This window comes from Penicillium macrosclerotiorum, assembly GCF_028827735.1.
Source record: "Penicillium macrosclerotiorum strain IBT 26536 chromosome Unknown utg000007l_segment0_segment0, whole genome shotgun sequence".
Taxonomy (NCBI): domain Eukaryota; kingdom Fungi; phylum Ascomycota; class Eurotiomycetes; order Eurotiales; family Aspergillaceae; genus Penicillium; species Penicillium macrosclerotiorum.
In genome coordinates this window covers 2,914,363-2,934,128 of record NW_026643086.1, presented here as the reverse complement: position 1 = coordinate 2,934,128, position 19,766 = coordinate 2,914,363, and the positions used below count along the sequence as shown (strand labels likewise).

General features: G+C 50.6%; 11 protein-coding genes across 11 annotated transcripts; 5 read left to right on the top strand and 6 right to left on the bottom strand.

The window, feature by feature from the left end:
- Positions 1 to 208: 208 nt before the first annotated feature.
- Positions 209 to 922, bottom strand: N7462_007896 (putative AP-3 adaptor complex subunit mu; the record flags this gene model as incomplete). The annotated part of the gene is made up of 1 exon (XM_057079614.1): positions 209 to 922. One exon carries the CDS (start codon positions 920 to 922, stop codon positions 209 to 211), a length of 714 nt encoding a protein of 237 aa, XP_056932284.1.
- Positions 923 to 2,431: 1,509 nt separating this feature from the next.
- Positions 2,432 to 2,775, top strand: N7462_007895 (uncharacterized protein; the record flags this gene model as incomplete). Its single annotated transcript, XM_057079613.1, has 2 exons — positions 2,432 to 2,522; positions 2,594 to 2,775. The coding sequence occupies 2 exons, from the start codon at positions 2,432 to 2,434 to the stop codon at positions 2,773 to 2,775; spliced, it is 273 nt and encodes a 90-aa protein (XP_056932283.1).
- A 471-nt stretch (positions 2,776 to 3,246) lies between these two features.
- Positions 3,247 to 4,047, bottom strand: N7462_007894 (uncharacterized protein; the record flags this gene model as incomplete). The annotated part of the gene is made up of 1 exon (XM_057079612.1): positions 3,247 to 4,047. One exon carries the CDS (start codon positions 4,045 to 4,047, stop codon positions 3,247 to 3,249), a length of 801 nt encoding a protein of 266 aa, XP_056932282.1.
- Positions 4,048 to 4,740: 693 nt separating this feature from the next.
- Positions 4,741 to 6,459, top strand: N7462_007893 (ISWI chromatin-remodeling complex ATPase ISW2; the record flags this gene model as incomplete). Its single annotated transcript, XM_057079611.1, has 4 exons — positions 4,741 to 4,839; positions 4,960 to 4,986; positions 5,056 to 5,199; positions 5,275 to 6,459. 4 exons carry the CDS (start codon positions 4,741 to 4,743, stop codon positions 6,457 to 6,459), a joined length of 1,455 nt encoding a protein of 484 aa, XP_056932281.1.
- A 28-nt stretch (positions 6,460 to 6,487) lies between these two features.
- N7462_007892 (ISWI chromatin-remodeling complex ATPase ISW2) lies at positions 6,488 to 8,390 on the top strand (the record flags this gene model as incomplete). Its single annotated transcript, XM_057079610.1, has 2 exons — positions 6,488 to 8,221; positions 8,277 to 8,390. 2 exons carry the CDS (start codon positions 6,488 to 6,490, stop codon positions 8,388 to 8,390), a joined length of 1,848 nt encoding a protein of 615 aa, XP_056932280.1.
- Positions 8,391 to 8,975: 585 nt separating this feature from the next.
- Positions 8,976 to 10,464, top strand: N7462_007891 (pepsin-like aspartic protease; the record flags this gene model as incomplete). Its single annotated transcript, XM_057079609.1, has 3 exons — positions 8,976 to 9,377; positions 9,454 to 10,326; positions 10,384 to 10,464. 3 exons carry the CDS (start codon positions 8,976 to 8,978, stop codon positions 10,462 to 10,464), a joined length of 1,356 nt encoding a protein of 451 aa, XP_056932279.1.
- Positions 10,465 to 10,592: 128 nt separating this feature from the next.
- N7462_007890 (quinone oxidoreductase family protein) lies at positions 10,593 to 11,573 on the bottom strand (the record flags this gene model as incomplete). The annotated part of the gene is made up of 1 exon (XM_057079608.1): positions 10,593 to 11,573. One exon carries the CDS (start codon positions 11,571 to 11,573, stop codon positions 10,593 to 10,595), a length of 981 nt encoding a protein of 326 aa, XP_056932278.1.
- Positions 11,574 to 12,051: 478 nt separating this feature from the next.
- N7462_007889 (MFS transporter) lies at positions 12,052 to 13,719 on the top strand (the record flags this gene model as incomplete). The annotated part of the gene is made up of 3 exons (XM_057079607.1): positions 12,052 to 12,067; positions 12,135 to 13,383; positions 13,437 to 13,719. 3 exons carry the CDS (start codon positions 12,052 to 12,054, stop codon positions 13,717 to 13,719), a joined length of 1,548 nt encoding a protein of 515 aa, XP_056932277.1.
- Positions 13,720 to 13,775: 56 nt separating this feature from the next.
- Positions 13,776 to 15,500, bottom strand: N7462_007888 (putative C6 transcription factor; the record flags this gene model as incomplete). The annotated part of the gene is made up of 1 exon (XM_057079606.1): positions 13,776 to 15,500. The coding sequence occupies one exon, from the start codon at positions 15,498 to 15,500 to the stop codon at positions 13,776 to 13,778; it is 1,725 nt and encodes a 574-aa protein (XP_056932276.1).
- Positions 15,501 to 16,035: 535 nt separating this feature from the next.
- N7462_007887 (NAD(P)-dependent alcohol dehydrogenase) lies at positions 16,036 to 17,356 on the bottom strand (the record flags this gene model as incomplete). Its single annotated transcript, XM_057079605.1, has 3 exons — positions 16,036 to 16,188; positions 16,245 to 17,108; positions 17,213 to 17,356. 3 exons carry the CDS (start codon positions 17,354 to 17,356, stop codon positions 16,036 to 16,038), a joined length of 1,161 nt encoding a protein of 386 aa, XP_056932275.1.
- A 615-nt stretch (positions 17,357 to 17,971) lies between these two features.
- N7462_007886 (RNA methyltransferase, TrmH family) lies at positions 17,972 to 19,474 on the bottom strand (the record flags this gene model as incomplete). Its single annotated transcript, XM_057079604.1, has 1 exon — positions 17,972 to 19,474. The coding sequence occupies one exon, from the start codon at positions 19,472 to 19,474 to the stop codon at positions 17,972 to 17,974; it is 1,503 nt and encodes a 500-aa protein (XP_056932274.1).
- Between the last annotated feature and the right edge of the window lie 292 nt (positions 19,475 to 19,766).

Genomic DNA, 19,766 nt, shown 5'->3' with positions numbered 1-19,766 from the left:
TAATACAGATCAATATATACTCGTGAATATAGCCATCGCTCTCCAAAAATGGCCCTTACGATAAAAAAGCTCACATATCTCATGGAACTGTATATCATTCATTATTTATGCCACCATATCGTGGTTCTGGCACCACACCGGGAAACAAAATCCTAGCATGCTCCATATTTCACACCATAAATTCGCTTGCAAGGAGTTGACCCGCTGGTCAACAGCGGCGTTCTACACCGCGTCTGCTGACACAAAGGTATTTTACTCCCTTATAGGGCTTGACGCTCTCACCCAGCCCCCGACTGCGGCGTTGGTCGATGTTCAGGCTGTCGACCTTGATGCCGGAGGGCAGCCAACCTTTGACGGAGAAGGAGATGGAAGCGGAATTGGGCATCAGGTTAGCGTTGGCTTGGGCTTTGGTTCGGCGAGGGGTCGGGCGGGGAGTGGACGAGGGCGTGAAGAAGGCGGGGAGTTGAGATGTGGAGGCAGGGTGGGTCGGAGGCTGAGGAGTCTGGGGTTTGGAATGATGGGGGGAGGGTGTCTTGGCTTTGACCGGTTCCTCGGCGAGGCCTTCAGCAGAGCCATCGCCCGTTTCTTCGGTCAAGGCGGCGGAGCGAGAGGATTTCTTGGTGGACTTCTTCTTTTTCTTCTTGCGCTTCGAGGGGTCTCGGGTCTTCCTTGGAGCACTAGCATCCAGGTCATTGTAGGAAGTCGGAGCTTCATAGTAGCCCTGTAGAAGATTGGCGTTGGCGTCTTCATCGGCATCTTCTATACTGTCCTCAAAATCGTCATCAACCGCAGGGTAGCCTGCAACACTGCAGCGCAACGTGGCAGTCCCGGAGACCGTACCCGCGTCGCGGTTGGTTGGAACGCGCCATTCAAGAAGACCAGTGCTGTGGGTGAATTGAGCGTCACCGCGACTGGCCTGCATGTCTGTGATGTGCCGCACGAATTTGGAGATTGGAACACTCACAACAACCTCTTCCAGTACCGGCCCGGACGAGTTCCCGCTCCCGCCGCCGAGGAAAGAAGGTGTTGAGGTACCGGATCCCCCCTTGAGCCGGCTGGCCGTGACGAGGAAGATTGTCCTGGGAAATTCGTATTGAGTGTCAAACGAACCTCAAAATCAGAGCCATTTGGTCCAAGTGATTTGCGAATATCCACTATCGCCGGGAGAAAGAGCTTTTCCATGTGACTTGGAGGCTGGTCCAAGCTGGGATCAATCGGGAGGAGATCCACCTCGTATCCAGCAAGAATAAAACGGCCATCGGGAGGCACAAAACTAAGATCTCCTGGTCGTTCTCGCCATCGTGCAAGGCGGACACAAGGATGAAATACTGGAAGTTCAATTTTGCGTGCAAGCGATTGCTGGCCACCCGGTGCTGATAATGACAGGAGTAAGTCGGGCACACCAGAGATCTTAGCGGTGAATGCGATAGTCCCCGAAACTAATGCAGATAATAGTCTCCCTGAAGGCGCCATTGTCACAGATAGAGATTCAATGATGTCAACGTATAGCTCGTTCGATGTGTGCCGTACCCCGGGTCGACGCCAGGGAATAGCGGGACCCTGGGCGGCGCTGGCTGCTGCCAGCGACTGCTTCAGAGGATTTGCGGAGGCGAGGCTTGGAGAAGAACTTCTGTCAAGTTTGTGCACAATGTTAGATAGAAGCTTGGATGCCAAAATCGCTGGTACTGGTCCTTACCCGGGCACGCTTATTCCGCCTAGTAACTTCCCCATCCACCCCGGTACCTCGACGACCTCCTGCAAAGCATTGGGCTCGGTATTGCATACGATCCCAGCATCGCACATCTGATGCAATATTTGAGCGACAACATCATAATTGGCTTGGATTTTGGTCGAGAGCAGCGGGGCGCCAGTAAAGTCTTCCAGAACATCGACCACGCGATGGAGAAACTCCAGCACTAAGAGGGGTTCTGTGTCCACTTCGGTCACAGCCAAAAACAACAGGTTTGATTGTATAATCGAGAACACTGTCACAGGTGGGTTTGTACTTGGGAGGTACAGTAATGAGGGGCGCGGGGCTGCATGAGCGAGGTAGAGGGGCAGGATGGCGGCGGCCGACGGTGGCCGGGATCGGTAAACATGTTCGACGAGAGGGGCGCTAGAGGGAACTCATCAGTATTTATCAGGAACCGGAGCAGCAGGGGAGATACTTGTTCTCGTCATATACGTAAACGGCATCGATCTCGCCGCTCATGATGGTAGTTGTCTAGGGCAGAAAGCCTCGGGGGTTGTATAGCTCGATATGGAGCTGTGGGCATTCTGCCGCATATCCCCGCTTTTGATTACTTTTCGCCGAAACGCGCGACCTCTTTCCCCGAGATGTGGTTATAGTAGATTGGACCAGCCCCTCAGACGAAGATCCGATACTTTCCTCGATTTCAAAACCCCTCGATAGTTTGTTGTTACACTCAACATGGCGCCGCCTTCCGACATTCAGCAAAAAGATGCTAAGCAGGCATTGGCCGAAGATGGGTACGACGATTGCACAGCTTGCAGAGTGACCGGTGGGTGTTGAAAGCCTCAAAGCTTCCCGTGTGATCCATTTTAGGGAAATTGCTGATCAGTCGCAAAATAGGTGCTGCTGCATTCATTGGTCTCGGTGTCTATAGCTATCATACGGGCATGAGCAACCTCCGCAAACAAGAGGCGGCAATTATGCAGAGCTCGACCAAGTACAAAATGGGCTCTCGCCGAATGGGAATCGCAACTATTTCATTGAGCCTGATTGGCTTGGGCATCTGGCGAGGATTTAATTGATCTAAGATTCATGCGAATTTGGGGAACTATCGCAGTTGACTGCTCAGTATCTGCAGAGCATGAGAATAATAAGACAACCGCTCGATCGAGGTTCTCTGCTACCAACAAAGGGGATTGTACGATATAGAGAGGCTTTTTGGGGAGTTTGTATCATATTGATTTATTGCATCATCACGATTTAATGATAGCTGCCACACTGGGTATCACCACAACATGAGTCCTCTATATGCTGTATGACAGGTATACGAAACAGAGGGGAAGGGAAAACATGATTGAAAGCGGGAAAGGAGAAAGAGAAAAGAAAAACCCAAAGTAGAAGCCAAATAAAATGCAGCAAAGCCATATGCAAGAGTTCACCTTCCCCAGTATGCACCCGAAAAAAAGCACCCCAAGATCTGTCCAGCTGCTGCGTGACAATCAGAATGAAATATTCGTCACATCGTCAACTTCATGTAGCCTAGGGGCGATAGCCTAGGTGAAGCGGCCTCGCTTGCCTCCTCCAAATAAGTCCCTTCCATTAGCCATGCCTGATAGGTCGAAGAAATCTGGAAATGTGAGTTTCCTCTTTGAGCCCAGGCTGGCTGAGGGCTCTCGTGTGGCAGAACGAGCATTGGGCCGGCTGTGGTTGTTGTGACGAAGTTGGGATCGGGGGTTTCGGGGCATTAAAGAAACGCTAACAGGAGATGCGCCATCTTGGGATGTCGGGGCGGAATGGTCAGACGATTGCATGTCCATATCAAGCTCCTGGCACTGAGGGAAATTTGGCCCTGCGGTGAAGGTGAACACTGTCGGGGCTCCAAAAGAGGTCTCTTGGGACTGTGGCGTGGGTGTGGTTGTCTCTGATCGACTTGGAGGGGGAATGGAGGTCGGGACGGAGGTAGGCGGCTGTCGCGGGGTTGATTCGGAGGGCGGAGCTTCTTTGCTCGTTGTTGCAGGCGTAGCACTGCGATCCCGCTTGTCGGAGTCCACTCGTTCGTCATCATCGCTGGCTTGGGAGGCGGTTCCGTCACACTTCTCCGTCGCCCACTGTCGCACTTTCCACCCCTCGCCATCACCCAAACCTAGGTTCTCACGGTCGAGAAAATGGAGCAGGTCTTCGATCGCCTCCTGGTAGCCAGCGGATTTTGCCTGAGCTTGCTCACAGACGGCATTCTTGTAGAGGTTGGTGACGGACAAAGCAGCAGCTTTGAATGATTGGAGGAGTTGTTCCGGCGGCTGCGGGCGAGGGGTCGAACTTGGCAACGAGGTATTCAAAGATCTCATGGAATCCATGGTGGCGAAGAAGGATAGAATAGATTGAGTAGCGAGGTGGAAATCGGGAGGGGGTGAGCTGTCGTAGTCACGGCGTAGTCAGAGGTACCAGGACCGTGCGTGCAAGGCGACCAGGCGATCTTGGAGTATGGAAGTCAACCAGAAGAAAATTGTCGAGTATAATCCAGAGGGGACTGGGGCCCTTTAATCAAGAAGAGCGTTCAAAAGGAAAACCAATGGCTTCCCAACTCCTGTAGTCGCCAAGGAGACGGAGATGTAGTCAGAGGGCCGGAGGGGAACTAACAAGCACCACTGCAGATGATCTTCTGCGCTTTTTGCACTGACCCGGTAACGTGACCCCACATCTAAGGAGAAACCTTTTCCCATGCTGAGTCAGCCCCGTGTGTGCTGAGTCCCAGGGCCAATCAGCGCGTCCGGCCCGCCGCGCTCTCCCATGATTCTTCGGCGCGCCTGGCGTTTCTCTTGCGCTTCACTATCCTGTTCAACTGCCTCCCCAGCGACAGGCATCCGATTTCTTTATTTTTCCCTCTATTTTTCAGAGAATCATCTTAGGAGTCAATTCTCTGCTGTTGGCTGCCTGTCAAAGTTTTCTCTCATTCTTGACTTCCTTCGAGCTACGCGCCTCAACCCCGGCAGAAGCGTGCTTGTGCCTACCTTGATCTAACGCCTGCGCTCTGCGCTCCAAACCCGACGATGGCACCAGCACCCATTGCCTCGCCGTCTCAGGCAGATACTCCCATGACTGACGTAGGCGACGACACAATTCCCTCGATTCCCGTGGATGCTCCACAGGTACGTGATGAGCGTTGTCTATTCCTGCCAGGTCCCGCATTTATTACCTTCATGTGGCAACTGAGACTATCACCAACAAAAGATTTTGAGGATGATCGCTGATTCTCTGTTTCCATCCAGAGCTATCAAGACACTCCGGACTATACGGTATCCATAAGCTATCTACATGATATTTAGTGTTAATGAGGGAGAGATTCTGACATTTCTGGTTCGCAGGATTCGGACACCAATCCCAATACCACTGCCAGCAGCGTCGCAGGCGACTTTGCAACAGCAGATGGGCGTCGTCGCCGGTCAGAAGCTACTCAACTGAGAAAAAGCATTCTTGGCAAGAAGCATGGACGTTTGGACGAGTCCAAGGTAAGTTCTACAAGTGAAGCCAGCTACTCTCTTTTTCAGCAGTTCAGTGCTGTTAACCTAGCAATTGCCGAGTAGGAAGATGATTCCATTCGCCGATTTCGATACCTACTTGGCTTGACCGACCTATTTCGCCACTTTATTGAAACCAACCCCAACCCGCGCATTAAGGAAATCATGGCCGAGATCGATCGACAGAATGCCGAGAGTGAGAACAGGGCCCGCAAGGGATCTGCCCGCTCTGGCGGTGCCGGTGGTGACCGACGTCGCAGGACTGAACAGGAAGAAGATGCTGAGCTCCTGAGAGATGAGAAGCGGGGCGGCGACACAACGACAGTCTTTCGGGAGTCACCCGCCTTCGTCCACGGCCAGCTGCGTGATTATCAGATTGCCGGTCTGAACTGGCTAGTTTCTCTTCATGAGAATGGTATTTCCGGTATCCTCGCGGATGAGATGGGTTTAGGCAAGACTCTCCAGACAATTTCTTTTTTGGGCTATCTACGCTTCATTTGCGACATTCCTGGGCCTCATCTGGTTGCGGTGCCGAAATCTACTCTTGATAACTGGAAGCGCGAGTTTGCGAAGTGGATTCCCGACGTTGACGTTCTTGTCCTCCAAGGTGACAAGGATGAGCGACAGCGCTTGATTAACGAACGTCTTGCTGATGAGAACTTTGATGTTTGCATTACTAGCTATGAGATGATCCTTCGCGAGAAGTCTCATCTGAAGAAATTGCCCTGGGAGTATATCATTATTGATGAGGCCCATCGAATTAAGAACGAGGAGTCCTCGCTGTCACAAATTATTCGCCTTTTCAACTCTCGCAACCGATTGCTGATTACGGGTACCCCTCTGCAAAACAACCTGCATGAGCTATGGGCCCTACTCAATTTCCTGCTCCCTGATGTATTTGGAGACTCCGATGCTTTCGATCAGTGGTTTTCCAACCAAGAGTCCGATCAAGATACAGTGGTGCAGCAGCTCCATCGCGTTCTTAGGCCGTTTTTGCTTCGGCGTGTTAAGAGTGATGTCGAAAAGAGCTTGCTTCCAAAACAGGAGATGAACCTCTACGTGCCTATGGCGGAGATGCAGGTGAAGTGGTATCAGAAGATTTTGGAGAAGGATATTGATGCTGTGAATGGTGCAGCTGGCAAGCGTGAATCGAAGACTCGTCTGTTGAACATTGTCATGCAGCTGCGAAAGTGCTGTAATCATCCTTACCTGTTCGAGGGCGCCGAGCCTGGCCCCCCCCTACACGACTGATGAGCACCTTGTTTTCAACTCCGGAAAGATGTCAATTCTAGACAAGCTGTTGAAGCGAATGCAGGCTGACGGTAGTCGTGTCCTGATTTTCTCTCAAATGAGTCGTGTGTTGGATATTTTGGAAGACTACTGCGTGTTCCGTGATTATAAGTACTGCCGTATTGATGGTACTACAGCCCACGAGGATCGCATTGCTGCCATTGATGACTACAACAAGCCCGGCTCAGAAAAGTTCATTTTCCTTCTCACCACTCGCGCAGGTGGTCTGGGTATCAACCTGACAACTGCCGACATTGTGGTGCTCTTTGACAGTGACTGGAACCCCCAGGCTGATCTACAGGCCATGGACCGTGCGCATCGTATTGGACAGACGAAGCAGGTGAAGGTGTTCCGGTTCGTCACGGAGAATGCTATTGAAGAAAAGGTTCTCGAGCGTGCTGCCCAAAAGCTTCGCCTGGACCAGCTGGTCATCCAGCAAGGTCGCGCTCAACAGCAATCTGGCAAGGCCGCTTCCAAGGACGAACTGCTCGGCATGATCCAGCACGGTGCTGCCAACGTCTTCAGCACCAAGAGTTCTTCTGCCAGCGCCAATGATATCACGGACGATGATTTTGATTCTATCTTGCGGAAGGGAGAGGAGCGAACGGCCGAGCTGAACAAGAAGTACGAGAAACTTGGTATCGATGACCTTCAGAAATTCAGCTCGGAGAGTGCGTATGAATGGAACGGCCAGGATTTCACCGAGCGCAAGAAGGACATCGGTATGGCCTGGATTAACCCAGCCAAACGTGAGCGCAAGGAGCAATTCTATTCCATCGATAAGTACTATCGCCAGGCTTTGGCCACTGGTGGTCGCACTGCGGACACCAAGCCCAAGGTGCCTCGTCCACCGAAGCAGATTGCTATTCACGACTGGCAATTCTTCCCTGTTGAATTGCAGGAACTGCAAGACAAGGAGACTGCTTACTTCCAACGAGAAACCGGTTACAAGGTTCCTCTCGCCGAAGGTGAAGAGGAATCGCTCAGTGAGCGCGAAGCAAACCGGGACCTTGCGCAACAAGAGATCGACAGCGCCCAGCCCCTGACTGAAGAAGACAAGGCTGCGAAAGACCGCATGTCCAACGAAGGTTTCCCGACCTGGAATCGTCGTGATTTCCAGCAATTCGTCAACGGTTCTGCCAAGTTCGGACGCACCGACTATGTTGGCATCGCCACCGAGGTTGACAGCAAAGAGCCAGACGAGATCGAGGAGTATGCCGAGGTGTTCTGGAAGCGATACACTGAGATTGAAGAGTATCCGAAGTATCTACGGGTGATCGATCAAGGTGAAGAGAAACTGCGCAAGTTGAACCACCAACGCAAGATGCTGCGCAAGAAGATGGAGATGTACCGAGTGCCTCTACAGCAGCTCAAGATCAACTACACTGTGTCTACCACCAACAAGAAGGTCTACACCGAGGAGGAGGACCGGTTCCTGCTTGTCATGCTGGATAAGTATGGAGTTGAGGGCGAAGGCTTGTACGAAAAGATTCGGGATGAAGTCCGCGAATCACCTCTCTTCCGATTTGATTGGTTTTTCCTCAGCAGGACCCCTGTCGAGATCAGTCGGCGCTGCACGACCCTGCTGAACACTGTGGCGAAGGAGTTTGAGCCCGACAGCAAGACCAATGGCGAGGGTAAAGGTCGGGGTCGAGACCGGGACGAGGAAGAGGAGAACGATGACGCGGCACCTGCAAAGAAGAAGGCTAAGAATGGCGCCACAGTAAGTCTCGCCCTGTCAGACGATCGCAGGCGATCATACTAACTCCATTTTGCAGGCCAAGCAGGCTAAGCCAGCTAAGCCAGCCAAGGGCGGCAAGAACACCTCGGCAGTGAACTCGCGGGCGGCCAGCCTCTCCAACGCCCCCAAAGCGAAGAGCCGAAAGCGATGAAGCACTCCTGGCTGTTCTGGTATAATTCTGTTCTATTAGGAGAGGGTAGTTTGCGTTCTGGTTTTTGGGGGGATCGGCGTTTAGATGATTTCCTGTGTCATGCCAACTTGAGATAGAAATTAATCCAAGGCTTATCTTGCGCCTCCTAGTTAACCACTGACGAGGAATCCCACTTCAGGACTAGTTAGCACACTTCGTACTTTAGTGGTGTGACCCCTCCCTCTTAGTAACGCCCCTCGACTAGTGAGCTACCGTAACTTACCCTCCCTGCACCCCTGCAGCGGCATATGCCGCCCCGCCTGAAACTGGGCGATCCAATATGAACATCCGGATACGACGTCGATCGTCACTGGACTACACTAGACTTGGCGCTAACAGGCTAACAGGGCTTGTCACCAGCCCATGACGAAAGACAACATTCTGTGATGCCAGACAACTGACCCAACTGGACCAACTGACTAGCAGGAACCACCGCAATCCACTCAAGATAAAACGCGATGGGTCTCCGGTGCAAGCCCCCGCATCATCGCCAATCGGCCCCATCTTCTCCCGTATAGAGTCCCATAGAAGATAAAAGGATCGACCATGTCCATTCTGAAATTCCTCAAGTTAAAACTCGGTCGCAAAGCTCCCACCACCATGACTACCACGAAGATCAAACTCGTTTCCAACCCCCGCTACCAGAAGTCGGGCACCAAGTCGTACGTGCATATGATGCGCAAGTATGGCTTCCATCCGACCAAGGAAGGGCCCTATTTCATTGCCACTACGATGCAGCAGACAGGCCGTCAGTACACGGACAAGCCAGTCGGCGGCCGCGTGCATGCCCGCCAGGTGCTACAGAAGAAGAGTGTCGATAGTGACCAAGTTGGAGAGGTCGGTGCCGACGATGTCCAGAATGATTCGATGTATCTAGCAGAGGTGGGAATTGGCACTCCAGCCCAGAACTTGAATCTGGATTTTGACACCGGCTCTGCGGATCTTTGGGTAAGAATCTTGTGTTTATGTCTGTTCCTCGCTGCGGCTAGAATCGTGTTCTGATTGAGAGATATGTTCTATCTAGGTCTGGTCCACTAAGTTGCCCTCTGCGACCCTGTCTCAAGGAAAGGACCATACGATCTTCGACTCGAGCAAGTCGAGTTCTTTCTCAAACAAGAGTGGAGAAACGTGGAAGATTTCCTATGGTGATGGCTCTTCGGCGTCCGGTACCGTGGGAACTGACAATGTCAACATCGGAGGCGTGGTGGTGAAGAACCAAGCCATCGAGTTGGCGGACAAAATGTCTGCGCAGTTTACAAGTGGCGCAGGTGATGGACTGCTGGGTCTTGCCTTTGGTAACATCAACACGGTCCAACCAACGGCAGTAAAGACCCCCGTTGAGAACATGATCTCCCAGTCCGATATTCCCAAGTCGGCCGAGCTGTTCACCGCGAAGCTAGGTTCGTGGCGCGACGCTGATGAGCCGGACAAGGGGGAGTCATTCTATACCTTTGGCTTTATTGACCAGGACACGGTGAAGGACTCGGGCGAAGACATTTACTACACTCCCGTCGACAATAGCCAGGGCTTCTGGATGTTTGACTCCACCTCGGCGACTGTGAATGGCAAGTCCATTTCTCGCTCTGGGAACACAGCCATTGCCGATACAGGCACTACTCTCGCCCTCGTAGACGACAGTACTTGCAAGGCGATCTACGACGCAATCGACGGAGCATACTACGACAATGACAGCCAGGGCTATATCTACCCCGAAAACACCACAGCCGACAAGCTCCCCGTGGTGTCTTTTGCTGTTGGTGATAAGCAGTTTGTCATTCAGAAAGAGGATCTGGGCTTTGCACAAGCAAAGTCTGGATATATTTATGGTGGAATTCAGAGCCGAGGCTCCATGACTATGGATATCTTGGGTGATACCTTTTTGAAGGGTGTCTATGCAGTAAGTGATCTATGCTCCCCTTAAATACTGGCGGTAGTTGACTTATTATCGTAATAGGTCTTCGATGTCGGAAATATGCGTTTTGGTGCGGTGCAGCGCAAGGAGCTTCACCAGAACCTTTCGACACCTTCGGAGTAGACTTGTAATGCCCTGATCCTTTACATAGGAATACTGCGTCGTATTAGCTCTGTCAGGTTGTATTTAATGAGAGAAATTTTCTATACCGTCTATTCTTTGTCATCAAATTTTATAGCGACTACCGTAGGTCATGACATGTCAATGACTACTTTTTGAGAGGCTCCGCCATAACCGGCTTCAACCGCGTCATTCAACTTAACTATCTCAAAGGTTGTCTCATCTAGGGATTTCAAAAGCCCTTGGTCGACCCAGTTATGCATGGATCTCAGATACCCGGCAGTCTCTTCTAGTGTGCGAGCAACAGAATTGCACCCAAGGAGCGAAATCTCCTTGCGATAAGCCTGAAACACATCAAAAGTCAATTCTTTGCTAGCACATTCTCTAGGAGCGGTGATCCAAGCGTAACGGCCCTTGACAGCCAGTTCCTCGAGTGATTCAGACATCAGGCTCAAATCGCCTACTGTGTCGATGACAACATCGACCCCTTTTCCGCCAGTCAATGCTGAAATTTGTTGCTTCAGCGAAGCATGAGAGCCCAGCATGACATCCGGTTTGCCTCCTCGAGCAGCGGTAAGGACTTGCTTACATCCAATCGCCCTCGCCATCTGTGTCACGGCGGAGCCGACAGCCCCATTGGCGCCGAGAACGAGTACCGTATTTTCTTCCTTCACCTGAGCGCGCTGCAGGCAGATGAGCGCAGTTGTGAATGGAACACCGACAACAGCAGCCTGAATGGCTGAAAGAGCAACTGGTTTCTCAACGAGCGCAGACTGTGGGATCAGACAGTACTGGGCATGCGTGCCATCCAGATCAAAACCGAGGCTTGAACCGCTAGTCCCGTAGACCTCTTTTCCAATCCATGATCTCGTCTCCTTTGAGTCCCCTTCAATATCAATAACGGTTCCAGAGTAATCACGGCCTGGAATGCGAGGAAATGTGGTGTATGGGAAAAGGCCTTGTGCGTTGAGTCTGTCGGACGGTTGGATGGAGGTATAGTGGATTCGAACGAGGGCATGCCCAGGCTGTAGCTGGGGTATTGGTAGAGTTGTCGTCGACATTTTCGGGGCCTCACTCGTCGACTCACGAGTCAATTGCACGGCCTTCATCATGTTTGGTTTCATCTTGGTGGATTTTTGCGCGCCGAGTGCTGTTTTGGTTTTAAGGTGGTGATCGGGATACCGGATGCTTTCTTTCCCTGCGGCTGGTTCTGGCTTTTTAAATCACGATTAGGCGTAATGGATTCATTATCAGATCTGACCAAATTTTTGTTTCCCCCTAAACGACTTTCCATTCCCGCACATCCTTTGTGCGATCATACTATCGGGATAGCAAGACTCCGTGGGCATCCGGGCCGCGCGGAACATGCGGGTGGTGCGGAGATCGGTTCTGAGTTTATCAATCAGATGGCCGAGAACAACGACGACCCGCGATCTTCAGGCCGATCGACTAGTGTCGTAAGTCGCAATTTGCTGTTTACGTATCTGGTCGCCTTTGTCTTTGCGTAAAAATGTGTGCTCTGGTTCTCTGTTTTTTGTTCGCAACTCCTGGGCATCCATCACAAGCAATCCGGGGGGAAAGTTATCAACCATGAGCCAGTATACAGGTGAGCAAGTCAAGATTATTCTATTCTGTTATTATATTTGATCACGGGCTAAGAAATATGTGACAAGAACACTCGGAATGTGTCAGCGCTGCCAATGATATGGAGTGCGAGCATAACACCATATATCCGTCCTCGCCTATTGGCGACCTCGAAACGAAACAAGAGACAGCCCCGGATTTTGGACCACAGAAATCCCCGTTTCATGAATATGCCTTCATTTTTGTGGTCTGTTCTGCCCAGCTCATGACCCAAGCTGGTCTTTCGCTTTCCATTGCTCCGTTAAAGATAATTAGCGCCAGTTTCAATAGCACTCCGAAGGACCTGACATGGGCATCCGCCGCGTACAGCTTGACAGTCGGGACGTTCATTTTTGTTTCTGGAAGACTGGGTGATGTCTATGGCCATCGACTATTCTTTATTATTGGCTTCGTATGGTTCGGTGTCTGGTCCCTCCTGGGTGGCTTTGCCGTATGGTCGAACTCAATATTCTTTGACTGTTGCCGAGCCTTCCAGGGAGTTGGCCCTGCTTTTCTTCTTCCAAATGCTGTGGCAATTCTCGGAAGATCCTATCCACCTGGATTCCGGAAGGAAATAGTCTTCTGCCTCTTCGGAGCTGTAGCTCCAGGGGGCTTCACCATTGGTGCTACCTTTTCATCCTTGCTTGCCGAGCGATTGTGGTGGCCCTGGGGATTCTGGATCTTTGGCATCGCCTGTTTCATTTTCGCAATTCTGGGGTCCATGGTTATACCATATATTCCACAAGAAAGGCCTCGAAGTGATCTTTCGACCTTTGCGAGGCTAGATGGGTTTGGTGCTCTCACGAGTGTCAGCGGCTTGGTATTGATCAACTTCGCTTGGAACCAAGCCGCGGTTGTTGGATGGGAGGTTCCATACACATATGTTCTGCTGATTGTGGGAATTCTGATCATGATTTTGTTCCTGTTTATTGAGCGCAGCGCAGCTTACCCTTTGCTCCCAAGTTCTGTGTTCAAAGGCGAAGCTGGATGGGTGCTTGGCTGCATTGCCGCCGGGTGGTCAAGTTTCGGTGTCTTGGTATTTTATTACTATGAGATTTTAGGGAATCTGGAGGGCGATAGTGGCCTCCTTGTGACTGCCAAATGGGCCGGGGCATCTTTATCTGGAGCTTGTGCTGCTGTGATAACTGGCCTACTTCTTGGTCGGATCCCAGCAAGCATCATCATGTTCATTGCAATGCTGGCATTCTCTGCCGGTCAGGCATTGCTCGCATCAATGCCTATTGGACAGACATACTGGGCCAATGCTTTCGTAATTATGCTCGTCACACCCTGGGGAATGTAAGTAAGCCCGGCACCGAAGCATAGATGCTGGACTACTAAACTTCTGATAGGGACATGTCGTTCCCCTCCGGTATTCTGATATTAAGTAATGCCATGCCACAGAAAGATCAAGGTGTTGCTGGCTCACTCGTGAACACTGTCTTGAACTATTCGATCTCAATGGGGCTTGGTTTTGCCGGCATCGTTGAAAGATACGTAAATGACAACCAGAAAGATGTTCTCAAGGGGTACCGTGGGGCCACATATATGGGCGTTGGCTTAGCTGGACTAGGAACCATTATTGCAACCTGTTTCATGATTGTGACTTGGCGGGAGTCTCGGAGAGGGGCTTAAATATTTGCAATAGAATTACATTATAGTCATTAATAGAATGCACCGCCCTTTTAGGGTCACAAGGGAAGCTGAAACTCCATAGCCCATAGCGACTCAAAGTCAAGAGGGAGCTGCGGCGCAAATGATGGACTTAATGAAGCACCATCCTGTGAGATGTGAGGCTCTATTTCACCAGGTGCAGTAACTGGTGGAACAGGCCCAACTATCTGTTCAAGATAATGCACACCCTTTCTTTTTTTATCCAATGAGGCCCGGACTAGTTGCCGTGCAGTTGAGAGAGCCTCCTTGGCTAGGTGGGAGTTCAAGCGATCAACGATCAGCTCTAACGTATCCATTGCCTCCACAAGCTTTTCACAAGTGGAGACTGTATCCAAGACAAGTAAAGCACAAGTAAATTGAAAAACTGTGCCGATCACATTCCACCATGGCTGGTGTTGACTTGCTAATCGCCGTGCGGCCGGAAGTGCATGCATCCCAGCCGAAACCACGCGGTCCTTCTGCTCATGCCGAATATTGATATCCATGACACGCAAATGACGATAGATACCCAATGCAAGATCTGCTCGTAGCAAGATGAGGAAATCGTGATCAACGTTTATATCAGTGATTGCTTCCAGAGCAGAGATGAGCTCATCCGCAATAAATGATACATCCGCACCGGGTACCAGGTTTATAGGCACGCATGCGACGAGGGAACACAGTTGTGGCGTCAAGTCCGACCCTCCAGTTATATGTTCAATGACTTCGAGGTTTTGACGACCCGTAGCCATAGTAGATCTGCCATATTCGAATGCAATGAGAACATGAAGGCAGTGGGCTACCTGTGCTGTTCGAGTCACCGTGTTTGGTACTGCCGGAGTTGGCACAACATTGCCTGTCGTTTGCATTACATGTTCTGCGGCATGATGAAGACCAATTGCCTCAACAAGATGCATTATTGTGCAACTGGATAGCCAAGTCACATGGGGCCGTCCAGTGCAACGAATGTATATTGTCCTTAAAATCCATGCCGCAATTTGTTCAAGTGAAGGGTAACGGCTGATGGCACAATCCTCAAGAATCTCCTTTGCATGGAGGGTCAACCACATTTCCATTTCTTGGTCCAAATCGCCATTAAATAAAGAAGCTAAAGCCAGAACGCCACTGACCATGGCCTCAAAGACCATATCGTGTGGCTGACCATGCCAATGCTCTTCACATTGCGTGTAAAGGAGATGAATGTCAAGGAATCCAAAAATTGGATGAAGCATAGCCGTGTATACTTCTATAAGACTCCTGGCTGTATTCCATGGGACTTTATCAACGAGTTTCCGTGAAACTGCACAGGGTGGTTCCTTCCGGATGCCCGCGTGGTATGCAAACGAGTGTAGTCGTGGAAGCTTTGTCGCCTGCACTTCAAGCCCTACATAGAGAGGGAAAGCGACTGAAGAGTATCTTCCCACATATCGAGCCTTTGACGGCTCAACAACACCAGGGAGAATCGTTGAGTTTGTGCTTGGCTTTGAGATTCCTTGCGATGGAGTCACGCGGGCCATTTTTGTAGCGGACTGCGATGGAGACCCTTCAGAGGACAAGGCACGTTTACTAGATACCTTTGAGGGGCCATTTTCGTATTCGCATTCATAGTCATACCCTTGGCATACATTGCAGGGCAGTTTCCCATCGCATTTCCTCTTGCGTTGACGACAGGGGAGGCATGCTTGCCTTGAGCGTTGTCGGACAGGGCCAGGCGCGGTCAGGTCAGCAGCCTGATGAAATCCACGAGGAAGACCCGATTGCATGGTATCCTAGTCAACGAAGTCTTTTGCTGTTTTTCCAGAAGGAGAGACTTGGAATGAGTGTTCCCCGGGAGGTTCGTAGTATTTTTGGCCTGAGGTTTCCATTCAAGCCTTGCAGCCTGAGGTGTCGAAAGGAGTTCCACGCATCTACAAAGTAGACACACAATCATGTCTGCGATTTATTAACCTTTATCTGCTGTGTTGTCCGCTGTACTCTGGGTAACTTGTGGAAATCTTTCAATGAAACAATATATCATTCGCCTTCTGAAATAGGAGAGTGGACATCCTTGAGGCTATTAATGACAAGTTTGAATGTCGACATTTCTCAGGAGATAAATCCACAAGGCTATGCTCGTGCATGGTTTTCAAGGCTTTCAAGTCCTCCAAAACGTAAAATATGACAATTCGAGACTTTGTTCGAGAGTCATAGGTATTTGTCTTTGCCAGCCATCTTAAGAAATTTGCCGGGGATATCTGGGTTTATAACATAGCCCTTGCTCGATGCAGCAGACCTAGAACCAGCATTTGATACACCATATCATAAATCCATCCACTTGATCACCGGTTTGATGACTTTCCCGGTGCGTAAATCGTCTAATGCTCGGTCCAACGAGGTTAAATCATAGACCTCGACTAATTTGTCAACCGGGAATTTGCCTTGTTTATACCAATCGATCAACTGCGGAAGTAACTAAATGAGAACCTAGTCAGATGCACTGTCAACACAAAACGAAGATAAAAGCTCACAGTGGATGGGTTTGAAGACCCTTCAATGGCACCAACGATGCGCTTGCAGTTAATCATGAACTCCAACGGATTGATGCTTAGGGAGGCATCCGCAGGGGCGACACCCACAATCGCCAAAGTTCCTTCGTGGCCTAATGCAGCTATCGAGGATTGAAGCAGCGAAGCTACACCAGTAGTGTCAAGTATATGATCGACACCATCCGGGAATATCTCTCGCAATCCCTGTTCGAGATTGGGGACAGTCTTCGTATTCAACGTGTACGAAGCACCAAGAGACTTGGCTAGCGTAAGTTTTGCATCAACAATGTCCACAGCGATAACATTTTCAACGCCTTGAGCACGAGCTGCCATCATTGCGGCAAACCCGACAGCTCCCATGCCCAACACTGCGAAACTAGTAGACAATTTAGGCTTCAAAATATTGAGAACAGTGCCAGCTCCAGTCAGATACCCGCAGCCGAGTGGAGCCAAGGAGGCCATGTCTGCTTCCGTGACGCCCAAAGAAGACGGGCTCTTCACGATAGATGTCTCAGAAATAATTGCAAGTTTACTCATCGATGATTGTCCGAAAAACTGCCCTCGCACAGGCTGCCCTCCAGTCGATGAGATGGGCGAGTCCTTGGCAGATATGCCGCGTACGCCGCCGAAGTTGATCTCTGTGAATCGACGACAGAATCCATTGCGCCCTTCCTTGCATGACCTGCAACTATTGCAGGTTGTGAAACTGAGGAAAACTAGGTCACCCTCAGCCAAAGTCTTGTCCTTGACCCCCTTCCCAATACGACGAACAATGCCTGCGCCTTCATGCCCTAATACAGCTGGATAGTCGCCGACGGGGATAGCTCCATTTTGAACAACGATATCCTAGAGATCATTGGATCAGTCCGGAACGAAGAGCCATCAGATAGTAGCCTGTTGGTCAATGCGGAGGATATTCCTGAGTAGAAAAATAGGGTTGGAAGACCTACTGTGTGGCACAGGCCAGTATACTTCATCTCCACTAATACTTCATTATCGCGAACTTCATCCAATACAACATCTTGAAGGACAAATGAAGCCCCTGGAGAATCCACAACAAAAGCTTTGGTGGAAATTTGTTTTGATGGAAGCATGTTGAGCTCTTTGGGGGAGAGAGTTGATTTGGCGCTTTTGTACTATATGCGTATTTCACAATCCTTCGAACCAAGCTGGATGCATAAGTTAAAGATCGCAGACAGATCGGCTTTCATATGGCACTGATCGCCTTTTATGGACTGAAATTGAGACGATCTCCGCTCTCTCCTTTCACCGGGGAAGGAAGGGCCTGGAGCCGTGTTGCGGGTCCCTTTCCCCGCAGACCCGATCAATTAACGAGATTCCCCATGCACTGCCGACTTCGGTAACGAGAGTCGGTACTCGAGCGAATGCAAGCTTTGGTGCCGCAGCGAGATTCCATTTAAATCCCTGGCGCACAGAAGTGAACTTATCGACAACATAGGATGTGGCTTCCTTTTTTTGAGACTCACATTAGACTTATACTAGAAGCTTCAAGTTCAATGTCGACGAAATAATTTTGTATTATATCAAATGTGGGGACAGCAGAATTGAGATTGACAAGAAAATGAAAGTGATGTTACATTGGAGCTGAACAACATAGATAGGAAATGAGTAATGTACAAAGAGGTATCATGCAATTCCCAGGAACAGAAAGAATAGGATATACAGATATATATATATTACAGTGGTGTCTACCACATCTTCGATTTGCCCTTCGCTGGAGAGGACATGGCGAGAGGAGTACGCAAAAACATCTCCATCAGTAGTGCTGCCGCTACGCTCACGTTCAGGCTGTCGATGCGTGCAGGGTCAGATTCCACCCCTAGATGTGCACTGTGGCGAGCACCGGGGATGCTGACGATCGCATCTGCCTGTGATTTGATGTGGGAGCTCAGACCAGATCCCTCACTGCCCATCATCAGCACACTTGGTGCCTGCAGGGTGGGAATTCTCATGGCGCCCGATTCACTATCGTTTGAGTGCCGGTCAAGATAGTTGGCAACAATACCGGGCGCATCGGCAGCATAAAACCGCCATCCGTTATCCTTGGATCGCTGGATGAATTCAACTTCGTTTTTGACCTGAAACAGAGCCATGTTCTCCGCGGCTCCGGCAGATGCTTTAATCGTGACAGGCGACAGAGGAGCGGAATTGCGACCCGCAAAGATAATGGCGTCAACCCCAAGGTAGTATGCAGAACGAATAATTGCACCAAGGTTACCAGGATCCACAACTCCGTCCAGAAGCAGGGTCACAGGGTACCGGTGGGACGGCTGTCCCGGCGAGGGAGCGGATGGATGAAGTATTGGGATTTTATCATTCGTACCGTTGACTGCAGCTTCCTCACGCGACTGCGCGGCCAGCTCAACCCGGAAATGGCTCTCCGTCATGTTCAGAACAGACTGAAGGGCACGAACAGGCAGCTTAGGCAAGGGCGACGCCTCCAAAATGCATCCATTGTGCGGCCGGCCGGCACTCATCTTGTCCAAGAGTCGATCCCAGCCAGCGAACGCTAGCTTGATTCCAATATTTTTCGACAGCGCTAGTTTTCGAAGAGTCACCTTAGCAGCGCCAAGTTCTTCTCCGGCATTTTGATAGAGATACAGCTTGTACAGCTGACGACGACTGCAACGCAGCGCAGCTTCCACGGCACTCGTACCGTAGATGAACTCGGATGCAGGGCTGGTGTAGGGAACTGAGTCGGGGACTTTGACATTCGCTTTCACTCGTTCTGGCATACTTTCTGTGGCTCGATGAATGCGAGACTTTGTTTCAGGATACTTGGATTTCCCCAACGGCTGTGATCCGGTTTTTGTGTTCCATGTTCCTTGTCGCGTCTCTTGATTCCATCTTGACTGATCGCGACCTTGTGGCTGACGACTTCGAGTCCGGAAATTCCCCGTCCGGATGAATTCATCTTTATCGTACTCAAAAGTCGTGGGTCGTGTGGTTCTCTTCGCATTGCCGCTATCTGGAAACCTTTTGGAGTCTGTCCTTCGTAACCTTCGGCGGCCGTCCTCAACGGCGGAGGGTCTGGCCCGCGAGGATTCTGCACCCGGGGATCTGCGAATGCCACGTCCAATAGCTGAGTTTAGGGATGCATGTCGAATCGTTGAATAGCCCAGTGGCTGGTAAGACTGTCGCAAATGCCATGTCTGCCAACCAAGGCTTGATCTGGAGAGGTACCAGCTCATCTTGTGGTTTCGGGGCAGATGGCTAGCTGTTCTCTGAGCGTTCGCAGAAAATACCCAGATAAGGCCGGAACAATGTATATCCAGCACTGCTATCTTATCGATAAGCAAGTAGATATTGATAGGCTTTATCGGTCACCCTCCGAAGACGCGCTCCGCGTCACTCACCAACCTTTCTTCTACCTTTCTTCCTCACTTCTCTTACTTACAGCAAACAGCCCGCAAATTGCTGCAGCAGATATCTGAATTCTGATAATTTCCATCTTGATCTTCTTTCATCTTCCGACATCTCCTA